The sequence below is a fragment of the Lynx rufus genome, unplaced genomic scaffold, assembly GCF_022079265.1.
Source record: "Lynx rufus isolate CCGP_SWC_20201006 ecotype Redwood Valley unplaced genomic scaffold, mLynRuf1.p SCAF_24, whole genome shotgun sequence".
Lineage (NCBI taxonomy): Eukaryota > Metazoa > Chordata > Mammalia > Carnivora > Felidae > Lynx > Lynx rufus.
The window spans coordinates 17,188,428-17,202,957 of NW_025814839.1; the positions used below are offsets into that span (position 1 = coordinate 17,188,428).

General features: G+C 48.6%; 1 protein-coding gene across 1 annotated transcript; it reads left to right on the forward strand.

The window, feature by feature from the left end:
* The first annotated feature begins 652 nt into the window (after positions 1-652).
* Positions 653-6,539, forward strand: LOC124518513 (putative SEC14-like protein 6). The gene is made up of 6 exons (XM_047088511.1): positions 653-690; positions 916-1,021; positions 1,098-1,237; positions 1,329-1,498; positions 1,739-1,851; positions 6,474-6,539. Exons 1-6 carry the CDS (start codon positions 653-655, stop codon positions 6,537-6,539), a joined length of 633 nt encoding a protein of 210 aa, XP_046944467.1.
* Positions 6,540-14,530: the final 7,991 nt, after the last annotated feature.

The window sequence follows — 14,530 nt, forward strand, 5'->3', positions numbered from 1 at the left end:
TACATATTAAGTGCATTGACCTTTTCTGTCATATTTGTGGCATGTTCCCCAGTTTGTAGTTTTCCTGCTATCTTTGGCTTTTGACTTTGTGTTATGTTACATTCATGGGGCTTTTCCTTTGGTTTCTCCATTGCTTTTATGTTTCAGTAGTTCATACCTATTGTAGGATATGTTAGATATTTTCCTCTGCTTTTTTTTTTAAGTTTGTTTGTTTTGAGAGAGAGAGACCACATGAGCATGAGGGAGGGGCAGAGAGGGAGGGAGAGAGAGAGAATCCCAAGCAGGCTCTGAACTGTCAGCAAGGTGCCCAGTGTGGGACTTGAACTCATGAACCATGAGATGATGACCTGAGCCGAAATCAAGAGTCAGATGTTTAACTGACTGTGCCACCCAGGTGACCCTACCTCTGCTTTCTTCTACTTTGTTCCTACAATAACATTTCCTTTGTCTATGGACCACCATTGGCTATCTCAGAGCAGCTTGTGGGAGAACTGACACAAGCTTGCCCCCAGTTCTGGGGGTGCTGGAGCTGTAGATGCTGAGGGGAGAGGCTGATTGGAAGTTCAGTCTCTAAGGGAAAGGAAGCCCAGGTCAGAGATAGCCCCTCCTCGGCTTTGGGTTCCACAAGGCACTAGTCTGAGTCCCTACTAAGATGGCCAATGGGCCAACACCTGGACAGATGAGGGCAGGGTGCTGGGTCTAGAGGGGCAGGCCTGGGGGCAGGAACTGGTCAACACAGGTGCATATAGTAAACCCCCAGCCTAGATCTACAGTCTCTTAGCTTCTTCTCCTAGGGGCACCAGAAGCATGCCAGGGTTAGGAAGCAGTATGCCACAGGAAAGCACTGGGCTTGGCGTCTCTTGCCTCTTTCAAGCCTTCCTGAGACCCCACAGGTCCCCTCTCCTCCTCCCACAGGCAATGGAAGCAGGAGCTGCCAAAGTTCATCAGCCCTGAGCAGCTGCCCATGGAGTTTGGGGGGACCATGACTGATCCTGATGGCAACCCCAAGTGCCTGACCAAGGTACCGGGTGCCCAGAGGGTGAGAAGGGAGGGCTGATGGCTGGGGTCAGTGCTCACTCAGCAGCCCTCACCCACAGATCAACTATGGGGGTGAGGTGCCCAAGAGCTACTACCTGCGCAACCAGATGAGGATGCAGTATGAGCACAAGATGACGGTGGCCCGAGGCTCCTTCGTGCAGGTGGAGAACGAAATCCTGTTCCCGGGCTGTGTGCTCAGGTAGGGATGGCGGCCACTCCACACCTGGGCCCAGCTGGGAGCGGCCCGGAGCCCCAGCGGGTGGTCATTAGTAGGGCCCTGTCCCCTGCAGGTGGCAGTTCGCATCACATGGGGCAGACATCGGCTTCGGGGTTTTCCTGAAGACCAAGACGTGTGAGCGGAAGCAGGTGGGGGAGATGGTGGAGGTGCTCCCCATCCGGCGCTACAAAGCCCACCTGGCACCTGAGGACGGGAGCCTCGCCTGCCTCAAGGCTGGCATCTGTCAGTATTGGCAGCGAACAGCTCCACTAGGAGCTGGGGGGCTGGAGGCAGGTGCCTCAAGGTGCATCCAGGCTTTGCCACGTGGGGGCCCCTGGCTCCGGTAGACACAATGTATAGCCGGCTTCAGGCTCTCAGGCATGACAATGGCTCCCTGGTCTGGGTCCTGGTACAAGGATTTACACCATGGAGGATGAGGTCCTGGGTGGGTCACCCTGTCTGAATGTCTGTCCCTCAATGCAGATGTCTTGAGGTTTGATAACACTTATAGCCTAGTTCATTCCAAACACATCAACTCCACTGTGGAGGTGCTACTCACTGACCAAACCTTTGTGGAGAAGACGGAGAGATCCTGGGCAAACCTTGTGGCTCCCACAGCCTCCCCTTTGATCTCTGGGTCCACAGTGAATTCACAGCCTTCCCTGGCCAGACCCCCTCCAACCTCCCCAGGGATGGGAATCCTACAACAGCTGCTCCCAGCCCATCTGTCACAGTGGGTCAGCATCTTAGGACCGTGCCACTGCTGGGACCATGTCCCGGTGGCCAGACAGCCACAGCAAAGCAACCAAAACACTATCCTCCTGGGACCTCAGGCTCAGTGAAAACTCTAGGCTCTTTTCTATGAGCCAATACCAAGTCATGAGTTACTGTTCTAACACCTGAGGTATAGTAAGACCAACAGATCTGGAAACAATTGCCGTTGAAAAGATAATTTATTACTCACAGTTCCCAAGAGGAGGAGATGGAGATGCCAAGCCACAGAAAGCCACATGGAGAAATCGACAAATGGAATAAACGTCAGGGTTCCTCGTGAGGTAGAGGGGGAGAGGAACTGGGCGGGAGTTTTGGTTATGGTTTTCCCTGGAAGGAATGGGTGCGGCGGGGAAATCATTAGGATTAGCTAGTTTGCATAATGTCAGCAGGCTCTGGGGCATAGGGACTGCCCCAGGTAATAGGGTGATCAGGGCAAGGAAATAGTGTGGCCCTAAGTGCTAGAGCCAGCACTGGAGGTGGTTGGAGTGTAGGCTCTGTATTAGTTGGTTTGCATTTGAAAAGCGCAATCCTGGGTGAGTTGTTTGCTATCTCTAGGAACTGGCTATCCCTGGGAGACACAGTTCCTCCCGGGGTCAGCAAGGCCCCAGATGTCAGAGCATCAGAATGTAGAAAATAGAAGACAAGGTTGATACAGTTAATACAGAAGACAAGGCAATACAGCAATCACCACTCTGAATTGAAATTCAGCCTCTGGGGCACCTGGGTGGCTCAGTGGGCTGAGCTTCCAACTTTGGCTCAGGTCATGATCTCATGGTGCCTGAGTTCGGGCCCCACATAGGGCTGACTGCTGTCAACCTGTCAATGTTAGAGCCCGCTTCAGATCCTCTGTCCCCCTCTCTCTGCCCCTCCCCCACTGGCATTTTGCCCAAAATAAATAAATATTTTTAAAAAAGGAATTCAATCTTAGAGCTTTCCCCATCTAGAAAGAAATTTTGACTCATAAACTTTCCATTCCAGTGTTAGGGCATCTGAGAATGTCTTCATTGTCTGGTTCTCCATCTAAACTCTCCATTAAGATTTTATTTTATTTTATTTTCAGTTTATGTATTTATTTTGAGAGAGCACAAGTGCACAAATAGGGGAGGGGCAGAGAGAGAGAGAGGGAGAGAGAGAGAATCCCAAGCAGGCTCTGCACTGTCAGCACACAGCCCGACACAGGGCTCAGACTCACCAACCGTGAGATTGTGACCCAAGCTGAAGTCGGAGGCTTAACTGACTGAGCCACGCAGGCGCCCCTTCATTAAGGTTTTAGACTCAGCCTCGGACTGAGCTGATGTCAGGTCCCACAGGCGCATTAGGTTAGATCTCAACAGAGATTCTGGCCTAAGCATTCCACTACTCACACACATTGTCCCCGCTTGCTGTCAGTATGGTAGCCAGCCAAACTACTTCTTTCATTGGCCACTTGGCAAACCTGGCCAAATATGGCCACCTGTGCAAATATGGAAATGTGGGCATTCAACAGGTCTTTCTTAGGGACCCCACATAGGCTCCTAGGGGTCATTGCCTTCATTTTTAAGGGCTCACCATAATCCACCCCTACTCAACAATCTGTCCCAGAATTTTGGTAGCAAGTTTACTCAACTGATTCCTGATTGGCTGGTTCCTACCATCCTCCATGATTCTACCATGTTATCTCGCACAGACGGCACCAAGGAACTGGGGTTGGCAGGGAGGGGAGGTGGTTGAGGGAGGTTAGCTGGAGGTGCCATGTGGGTTGCAGCTCAGTGGGGGAGGGGAGGGCACTGGGGAGCCAAGGCAAGGGTCGAGGGGTTTCCCATGATCTGCCATATCCCACCCATCACCCCATCTGCTTCTAGCGTCTGCCCTTGCTACAGTCTTCTTGAAACGTGGGCCGAAGGCTGGAGCCATTGGCCAGATAATGGACATGTCCACAGCTGTCCCCACCTGCCTCTTCTCCCACTGTCCCCCCACCCAAAGCCTCCACTCCAGGCTCACCCTCCCCTGCCCCAAATCTCTGTCTTTGTTCAAGCTGTCTCCTCACCTAGAAGGCCTGCCTTTCTCCCCCTGTACAAATTTTCTCTCCAGCAGGCAGTGCTGAGTCAGAGTGCGGGCATGTACTTAGTAATTTATACCTGTGAGACTCTTTCTTTTTATCATACAATCCCGGGAGCTTTGACAAACGCATACAGTCCCATAACCACTGCCACAATCAGGACACATAGCAGCTCCATCACCCCCCAAATTCCCTCCTGCTATCCCTTTGATGAGGTTTTGGAGTGGTGGGGGTCTGGAGCTGATGGCCAAGAAAGAATTCTTGAGACATCTTTGGTGCAAGAAGGTGATTTTTATTGAAGCACAGGGACAGGACCCCTGGGCAGAAAGGGCTTCACTGGGGTTGTGAGGAGTGACTGATCACATACTATGGAGTTGGGGGAGGTAAAGGCAAAAGGGAGGCCTGTAAAAGGACTTTCATATGCTTCTAAGATAATGGAGGCTTTGTTATTGTCCCGGTAAGGTTGTTTTCCCTCTAGTAAGACATTAACATTAAGACAGTGGGCAGTTGGGGCACCTGGGTGGCGCAGTCAGTTAAGCAAGCGGCTGACTTCAGTTGAGGTCATGATCTCATGGTTTGTGAGTTGGAGTCCTGCCTTGGGCTCCGGCTAGAGTTCCAGCCTCATATCAGGCTCTCTGCCCCACACAGGGCTCTGCATGCTGACGGTGCCTGCTTGGGATTCTCTCCCTCTCTCTCTGCCCCTCCCCGACTTGTTCTCTTCCTCTCTCTCTCTCTCTCTCTCTCTGTCTCTCAAAATAAATAAATAAACTTAAAAAAGAGAGAGACAGTAGGGAATTGCTGGAGAAATGTTATACTCTGTATATGCCTTAAGTCAATGAGCAACAGGTTATAAAGAAATTTAATTTTACCTACCATTTCCTTCTTGTCTTTGTTCCCCACAACACTATGGAGGGGAGGGTGATGTTGGGGCTCCAGGAAACTGAGTCTATAGGTTTCTGGAGATGAGGCTATTGATAAGATAGCCTTTTTCTTGTAATTTACTAAGACATTTGTAAACTGACGGAGACTCAGGTCCTATGTGACTGTGATCTCGATCAGTTAACCATTTGTTTTCGCCTCTTAGCTTTAGGGCAGCCAGGAGTGCCTGAGGAACATCACACATATCTCATGGGGTGGGGGAGAAGGGGGTGGTGTTCGCTAGCCTGTGCTTTGTCCTCAGCTTGCCTTATGTTCCCTCATCACCTTTGTGGTCAACCCCTCCCCCAGCCCAGCCCTGACAACTGCTGATCCCCTCCCCCAGCCCAGCCCTGACAACTGCTGATCTGTTCTGTAATGCTGCAGTTGACTTTTCCGAAATGCCATGCGGATGGCATCATACAGTATGTGGCCTTTTGGAGCTGGCTTTCTTCACTCGGCATACTGCCCAGAGATTCATCTGTGTTGTTGCATGTGGTTGGTTCCTTTTTGTGGCTGAGTAATATTCTGTTGTGCCGATGCACCACAGAGTGTTTATCCATTTCCCAGTTGAAGACTAGCTGCACTTCCAGTTTGGAGCAATGACTAATGAAACTGCTAGGTGCATTTGCGTCAGGTTTTTGTGTGATCCTGTCTTCATCGATCCAGGGTAAATGCCCAGGGGTGGGATCACCGCTGAGCTGCTGGTTGGGGTATGTTTAATGTTGTAGGAAACTGGCCAACTGTTTTGCATCACTTTGCATTCCCACCAGAGTGTTTGAGTGCTCCGTTTGCTCCACATCCAGGGCCTTGGTATTACTAGTTATTCTGGTGTAGCTACTCTAGAAGGTACGTGGTTATGTTTCTGTGGTTTTAATTTACATTGCTAATGACTAGTGATGTTGAGCATCTTTTCGAAAATAGGGCACAGTCTGTGAGATAAGGCAGACCCAAGTTCAAGTCCTTTTTCTGGCACTTGTCTGACCTTAACCAGATCTCTCTGAGGCTGTTTCCTCACTGGAAAGTGGGGAAGCCAACAGTACTTAGAGTGGCTGCTATGAGGAGAAATGAGAGCCACAGGCACAGAGCAAGTGGGTGGGGAACAGCAGCTACTAATGGGTGCTGATAACAAGTGTTAGAGACCTACCTGCCCCTGTCCCACAAGCCTTGCCCAGACAGCTTCATCTCTCCTGCTGTTCTCCCCCTGGCTAGCCCAAAAGTCCCTCTGTTATTTACCCCGGCTCTGATCTCCCAGTGCACTCCGGTGCCCTCCACCATCTCCCCCCCAGCTGGCTGCTGGCGTCCTAGTGTGGCCAACCCTGACCCTGATCTCTTGCACATAGGACTCAGTGACCCCCCCTTATATCTGCCCCTGAATTTTACCTTCTCACTTACCCTGTTCCTGGACTTTCTTCTCTTAATTCAGCCAATAGCTCAAAACACCTGCTCTCCTCAGGCCGTTAGAGAGCCGTCCCCCATTGCCCCCTGCAGGGACTGCTTGGCCAGATCCGGGGCACGTGTCTTATGTTCTCTGTGGCCCCGTCCAGCCTGTGCTGATTCAGTGCCCATTGCTTCCACTGCCATTAGCTTGTGAACTTACACATCTTTCCATAGACTCTTTGCTCTGGATGGTGAGTGCCCCTCCAGACCTGGGAGAATCATCCTTAGTAAATGATCTTGCATCTATTCCAACTCAACAAATTTCATGGAGTGGTAACGCAGACTGCAGCCACCCACTTGGGCTCTGGATGCTGGGCATTAGGCCTGCGAACTATCCGGCTCTCAGAATATCCCCCATTCTGGGGTCAGTGCAATCTTGGCCATGAGGCAATGATTCTGGCAGCAGGGTAAGAAGCCCCCTTGTGCAGTGCATGTCCCCCCCACCCCTGCTGCCCTGGCCAGGCCTGGGATTGTCCACTCACCCCAGGCCTCCAGGGCACCAGGCTGCTAGTGTACCTTAGGGGCAGAGAGGAAAGGAAGCCTAGAGGTCCTCTTCTGGGAGCACACACGGCCCTTGGCCAAGACCTGGGTGGGCTCCTGGCCTGAAGGACCTATTGTAGGCAGGTGAGGGTTGGCAGTACATGCAGGAGCTCCTGATGTTTCCCATCCACAGTTTCCACTGACCATCTCCAGCACTGGGTCAGTGCAGGGCATGGAGCTGTTGGATACTGAATGAATAAACGATGCCAAGTTCCTCCTCCTCTGCTGTGCGTAAGGCTCTGATGAATTTCTGGGATGCTCTGCTAAGAGGCTCGTCCTCTGCACCATAACCCTAGGGGCTCCTGTCACATCCATGGTCTCCTGGGCCTGGGCTTCAGGCTCTCAGTCAAAGGCAGCCTCTGTGAGCAGAAGCCCCCCATGTCCTGCAGCCTGAACTCAACAAGCAATGGGTGTCCGACCAGCCTCACCACCAGAACAGGCCTAGGGGCTGAGCCTTCCCGAGTTAAGGCTTCAGAAAACTAGTCCCCCTGCCAAGGACTGGGGAGGCTTTGGTGTGGCTCCACTCACAAGGCTCTTCCAAGTCCTTGATGCTCATTCTACAGCTCCTGCCTCTTCTAAAGGGTCCCTACTCATCCTTTTGTCTCTCTTTCTGTCTCCTCAATCCTGCCCTACACTTGGGCTTAACTTTCTATTCCAAAGACCCTCTCTTCCTGTCTCTCTATGCCTTCCCACTGATCATGTCCTGTCCAGAGGAGATGGCCAGGCCCCACGGGGCCTATGTGCTGACACTTCCCAGATGGGACACCTGGGGTTGGGGAGAGCAGGGACTCCAGAGTCCTGGGCTCTTTGTCTGTGCTTCTGCCTTTAAGAAAAAAAAAAAATCGTGTTCCTCAAAATTAAAAAAAAAAAAATTTAATGTTTGTTTATTTTTGAGAGAGACCGAGAGACAGAGAGACAGAGAGTGAGTGGAGGAGGGACAGAGAAAGAAGGAGACACAAAATCCAAAGTGAGCACCAGGCTCTGAGCTGTCAGCACAGAGCCTGATGCAGGGCTCAAACCCATAGACTGTGAGATCATGACCTGAGCCAAAGTTGGCTGCTTAACCGACTGAGCCACCCAGGCGCCCCTGTGTTCCTCAAAATTTAAACATAGAATTGTCATATGACCTAGCAATTCTACTCCTAGGTAGATACCCACAAGACTTGAAAAACAAGGGTTCAGGGGTGCCTGGGTGGCTCAGTCGGTTAAGCATCCGACTTCAGTTCAGGTCACGATCTCATGGTTCGTGAGTTTGAGCCCTGCATTGGGTTCTGCTGACAGCTCAGAACCTGGAGCCTGCTTTGGATTCTGTGTGTCTCTCTCTCTGCCCCTCCCTTGCTACTGCTCTGTCTCTCTCACTCTCTCAAAAATAGATAAACATTTAAAAAATTGTTTTAGAAAAACAGGGGTTCAAACAAAGACTTGTACACCCAGGTTCACAGCAGCACTATTCACAATAGCTAAAAGGTAAAAACAACCAAGAGTCCATCAATAGATGAATGGATAAATACAATGGGTATATCTACACAATAGAATAGTATTCATTCATAAAAAGGAGTGAAGTACTGATGCACATTATAACATGGATGACCCCTGAAAACACTGTGCTAAGTGAACAAAGCCACACACAAAAGATCACATATTGTATGATGCATTGAATGTGAATTATCCAGAATAGGTAAATCCAGAGACAGAAAGCATATTGGTGGTTGCCAGAAGCTGGGGAAAGGTGGGAAATGGGCAGTGATTGTTTAATGGGGGTTCTCCACACCTGGGTGGCTCAGTCAAACATCCGACTTCGGCTCAGGTCATGATCTCACGGTTTGTGGGTTCAAGCCCCGTGTTAGGTTCTATACTGACAGCTCAGAGCCTAGAGCCTGTTTAGGATTCTGTCTCCCTCTCTCTCTGCCCCTCCCCAGTTGTGCTCTGTCTCTCTCTCTCTCTCTCTTTCAAAAATAAATAAACATTAAAAAAATTTAATAGAGTTTCTCCTTTTGGGTTGATGAAATGTTTTGGAACTAGGTAGAGGTAGTGGTTGGACAACATTTTGACAAATAATGCCACTGAATGGCACACTTTAAATTAGTTAATTTTATGTTATGCAAATTTTACTCCAATAAGAAATTTTTTAAAAATAACATTTGTGGGGGCACCTGGTTGGCTCAGTGGGTAGAGCATGTGACTCTTGATCTCAGGGTTGTGAGTTTGAGCCCCACATTGGGAGAGAGTTTACTCAAAAAATAATAAGTAAATAAAAATAAAATAACACTTGTGGATTCCTTCATCTCAAATATATAAGCAATACACATGCAAAGAAATAAAATCCATGGGGAGATACGAGTTGGCCACACAGTCATGGAAAAATAAAGAACTACATAAAGAACAGAAGGGCTGACCAACTTTATAAAGTCAGACTTTATAATAGGTGAGAAGGGGGTCAAAGAAGGGGCCACACACAATAACCAAGAAGAAGGATGTGTCAATAGTATGTTCTAAGACTGTGTGGTCCAATACAGTGGTAATCAGCCACGATTTAAATTTAAACAACTAAAATAAAAAAATCAGTTCTTCAGTTCATTAGCCATATTTCAAGGACTCAGTAGCCACATGTGGTTAGTGGCTGCTGCAAAGACTTTCTCCTTGACCAAGTTCAGCATGGCTTCTAGCTGCTTGTGCCCGTCCGTAGGATTGCCCCAATTCCCTTAAAATGCCCACTGACAAGCTTGCACTTATAAATCCTTTCTCTACCCCTTTGAGAGGTAAATCATCTACCACCCAAAACTATTGCATCAAGGACCTGAAAGCCATCTCTTTCAAAGTCAAACATTCAAGAAGATGACTTTTGATCCTGCTCCCAGTTCCTATGGGAGGTAAAAGCCTAAGTTGGGGGCTGGGAGTGAATGGGAGGGAGGATGCTTACTCCAACTAGCACCACTACCTCCCTAAAAATACAAGAATTTTGTTTGCCTTAACTAGTTAGTGTCTGGCTTTGTTGCTCCTTGGCATTACCAAGTTAGACAGCGTGGACATAGGACATGTCCATCATTGGGGAAAATTCTATTGGGCAGTGCTATATAACATGATGACATCACAAAATCTTCCCAAGGGAGGGGGGGCCCCTGAGCCAAACTGATCCTTTATCTCCTTGGAGAGGACACCTCCAAATAGCTCAACCAATGAAGCAGAATATTTAAAAAGCAAATCAGACCAATGATTCATAATAACAGAAAAGCATAAAAAGCCATTTTGGAGAAAGGAAGGGCACTTTAAGTTGTAAACAAACAAATGAACCATGTGTAAAAGGTATGAACTTTAAGTCTGACTGAGGTAACAAGTAAAGTTTATAGACAGTCAATTCAGTCTGGCTTTAATCCCCTTGGGAGAAAACCCCAGATTCCGTGCTCCCCTAGTCCAGTTAATTGGCCTGTAACTCAGAACTGTGACACCAAGAAGTATTTACATTTTCACCTGGGCCTATTCAAATTACAACTCCAACAAAATAATTAAAGTGTAACATTGAAATTCAGCAGAGATGTCAAATTATAGAGCTGTAAGCCTGTGGTTATGTTATAGGAAGGTATGAAAGAAGTATAGAAATAACCAATAAATGAAGTTCAAGTGGAATATTTAGGAACAAGCTTAAGTATTATTGTAGCAATTTTGAGAATCATTGGATTTATGCCTTTGCTGTTCAAAGTATTTGAAGTGCTCAAAATTACCACTTGTAATGAATTGGTAATTTACAGGTAGAGTATAACTCCCACAGACCAGTCAGGCACTGAGCAACTTTCAGCCTTCATATTCCCCAAGCAAGTTTGCCAACAGGGTGCCGGTTTGGGATAGAGGTGAGACTCTGACCTGTCCCTGATCACTGTTTGCTCTCTGTTTCCTCTCCCACATCCACCATGAATTTATGCAATAGCCTCCTGACCAGTTTCCTGCTCTGAACATCTGCTCTGTCATTCTTCACTTGGGCCCAGGGTTATCTTCCTGGCACAGGGAGAATCATCAGTTTCTGCCTCTAAAGCTATCACTTTCTTTTTTCCTTTCTTTCTTTCTTTCTTTCTTTCTTTCTTTCTTTCTTTCTTGAGAGTGGGGCAGAGGGAGAGGGAGAGAGACAATCTTTTCCTTTTAGTATTTATTTATTTTGGGGAGAGTGCAAGCAGGGGAGGGGCAGAAAGAGGAGGAGAGATGATCCAAAGTGGGCTCTGTGCTGACACACTGATAGCAGTGAGCCTGATGTGGGGCTCAAAGTCATGAATTGCGAGATCATGACCTGAACCAAAGTTGGATGCTCAACCGAGCCACCCAGGTGCCCTGGGAGAGAGAGAATCTTGGGCTCCTTGCCCAGCACAGAGCCTGATGCAGGACTTGATTTCATAACCATGAGATCATAACCTGAGCCAAAATCAAGAGCCACCCAGGGACCCCTCTAAACTTTCAAAGGCTCCCCACCAACGACAAGACATGGCCCAAAGTCCCCAACATGGTCTGAAGTTCTTTCATGACCTGACCTCGATCTTTTTGAAGTCCCTGCCCTCATGGCCCCTCTCCCCTCTCTTACCTCTATGAGTTTCTTCGTCTCTACCCAGAATGTCTTCTTTCCGTTCCCACCTTAGAGGCCCAGCCCAAAGATGTCCTCTGGGGGACATTTCAGGACCCCCCTAGTGCAGAGTTCTTGCTTATGTCTTTACTAAAACACTCTATCTTCAGGGATCCAAGACAGGTAGTGGTTAAAGATCCAGGCCTTGGGTATAGACAAATAAGGGTTCAAATCCTAGCTCTGGGTCTTACTAGCCTCTCAGTTGCTGCCCATGTAAATGAGCACATGGGTCCAATGGTGAGCACAACAAATATGGCCTGTGCCTTCATGGGGCTGACAGTTAAGGGGGTGAGTCAAATAGTCGAATCAAGCAATGTCTAATGAGAACAATATTCTGGAATAGAGGAGCACGGTTCTGTCTGAGCATTTAACTGGGGATCAGAGAAGTTGAGGCAGCACTAATGAGGCAGTGCAGGAAAAGGAGGCAAGGAAAGAGTATTCAAGTTGAGAGAATGGCGTGTGCAAAGGCCCTGTGGCAGGAGAGAGCAGCAAGGGGAGAGAGATAGCTCTATACACTCCCTACCTGATGTTCTGTGGCTTGGGAAGGGCCAGAGACCTCCTGGCTTTTGTGAGGGAAGAAAGATAGAAATGCAGTTGTGGTCCCAGACCCCTAAGCCATGTTTTTCCTCCCTGGTCCCAGGTCTTTAGGGTTGTTGGTCAGGCTCCCACTGCCCACCCCTCCCTCTCCCAGACCCTTGTGACTACCTCCCTTCTTAGAGTTAGAGCGTAGAGGATATGTGGCCACACCAGACCTCACCTTTTCCTGGGGTCATCCTGAGTTGGTGGTGGGAGCCAACAGAACTCTCCCCCAGCTGCCGTAAAGCCTAATCTCCACTTCCCAAGCAGGCTCAGGCATGAGGCCACACCTGCCCTGGGCATCTGTGTCAGGTAGATACTCCTTTCCAAACTCTGCACCTAGGGTAACCCAAGCCACATCCTACATATTTGGAGAGACATTCAGTGGCATCTGTCCAGCCAACAGGTCTGAAGGGTAGGACTGATTTAGCTATGATGTGGAGGGGCAGAGCAGGCAGGGGCTCCTGCAAAGAATGATCCCACTCCAACAACAGAGATGCCATTCACTCCCACAGAACTTCCTTCAGTTGGTAGGTTTTAGGCTTGAATTAGGACTGCAAGCAGAGCACTTATGGCCCCTGAGAGATGCCAGGAGTTTCCAGAGCACCCAGAAGGTGGGCGGGAGAGGAAGTGCAGTGAGTGGTCAGGAGGTGTGGGATTCGGGTTACATACCATGATGATACCATCATTGTGGTTTAGCTTCTCAGCCCATGGGTCAGGGGGGACCAAGGGAATGAGCTTGAGAAGGCAGGGGGAGACAGGCACACCATGGAAGAGGGGAAGTATCTGTCCCTCAAAGCACTGGAACCCAGATGGTTAGAATGAAAGTCCTCCAGGGTGTCTGGGTGGCTAAGTGGGTTCAGCATCTGACTCTTGATTTCGGGTCACGATCTCATGGTTTGGGGGTTCCAGCCCCAAGTCCGGCTCGGCACTGTCAGTGCAAAGCCTGCTTGGGATTCTCTCTCTGCCCCTCCCCTGCTCTCTCTCTCTAAGTAAATAAATAAACTTAAATATATTATATATGAATAAAGAATATGAAAATTCTTAAAAAAAAAAAAAAAGAATGAAAGTGCTCCACAACCAGCCAGTAGATGACGTTTGAGGAGGTGGCATAGTGCTACAGGGTCAGGGGGAGGACATCTGCCCCTGTTAGCATGACAGGACTTGAGGGTAACCTGGAAGCACGGAGCTCGGCAGGCAGAAGGACACGACATGGGCGATGAGTGCCTGGACTGGCACCAGCCTGCCTGGCTTTGCTGCTTGCTGGCTCTGAGACCTCAGAGGCTCCTTGAGCTTCAGTTTCCTGGTCCCTAAGGGGGGTGATCACAGTGCCAATCTCAGAATGTGCCAGGAGGACTACATGAACCAACCCCGCGCTGTTCAAGAAGGCAGCTACTAACCACCTGTGGTAGTTTGCTAGGATCGCCCTAATAAAGCACCCCAAACTGAGTGGCTTATGCAACAAAATTTATTCTCTCACAGTTCTGGAGGCTGCAAGTCCAAGATTAAAATGTCAGCAGGCTTCATTCCTTCTGAGGGCTGAGGGAGAATCTGTTCCCTGCATCTCCCCTGGCTTCTGATGGTTTCCCCACAATCTTTGGCATTTCTTAGCTTGTGGAAGCATCACCCCAATCTCTGTCTTCACCCTCACATGGTATTCTCCCTGTGGGCATGTCAGTATCCAAACTTCCCCTCTTGTTAAGGACACCAGTCACAGTGAAATAGGGGCCCATCCTTCTCCAGTATGACCTCATCTAAACTAATTACATATGCAATGACCCTGTTTCCAGGTAAGGCCACATTCTGAGATACTGAGGATTAGGGCTTTGACATACGAATTTGGGAGGGGACACAATTCAATCTAAAACACCATATGTGGCTCAATGAGCGTTTGAAATGTGGCTGGTCAGAGTTGAAATGAAATACTACATACTAAGCTGAAATACTAAATATGCACTGTAGTTCAGAGGCTTTGTACAAAAAAAATGCAAGATATCTCACTATTAATTTTTTAATGAGATAATTATCTTCTTTATGGATCGTGTTTACAGGTGACAAAATGATAATATTTTGGCTACCCTGTGTTAAATAAAGCATTATTAAAATGAGTTTTTTTTAACATGGCTGCTAGAGAATTTGAAGTTACCTTTGTGAGGGTGTCTGGGTGGCTCAGTCGGTTAAGCGTCCCACTCTTGATTTTGGCTCAGGTCACCATCTCATGATTGTGAGATTGAGCCCCAAGAAGGACTCTGCACTTGGGTGTGGACACTGCTTAAGATTTTCTCACTCTCTCTGTCTCTCCCCCCACCCTTCTCTCCCTCAAATAAATAAAAAAAAAAAATTAAAGTTACCCATGTGGCTTTCATTATTTATCTACTGGACAGTACTG

Bases quoted from the DNA above. Each gene is read 5' to 3' on its own strand.
- LOC124518513 (XM_047088511.1), top strand. From the start codon at position 653: ATGGCCAATGGGCCAACACCTGGACAGATGAGGGCAGG. The intron at 1,022-1,097 runs GTACCGGGTGCC...CCTCACCCACAG, and splicing joins ACCCCAAGTGCCTGACCAAG to ATCAACTATGGGGGTGAGGT. The intron at 1,238-1,328 runs GTAGGGATGGCG...TGTCCCCTGCAG, and splicing joins TTCCCGGGCTGTGTGCTCAG to GTGGCAGTTCGCATCACATG.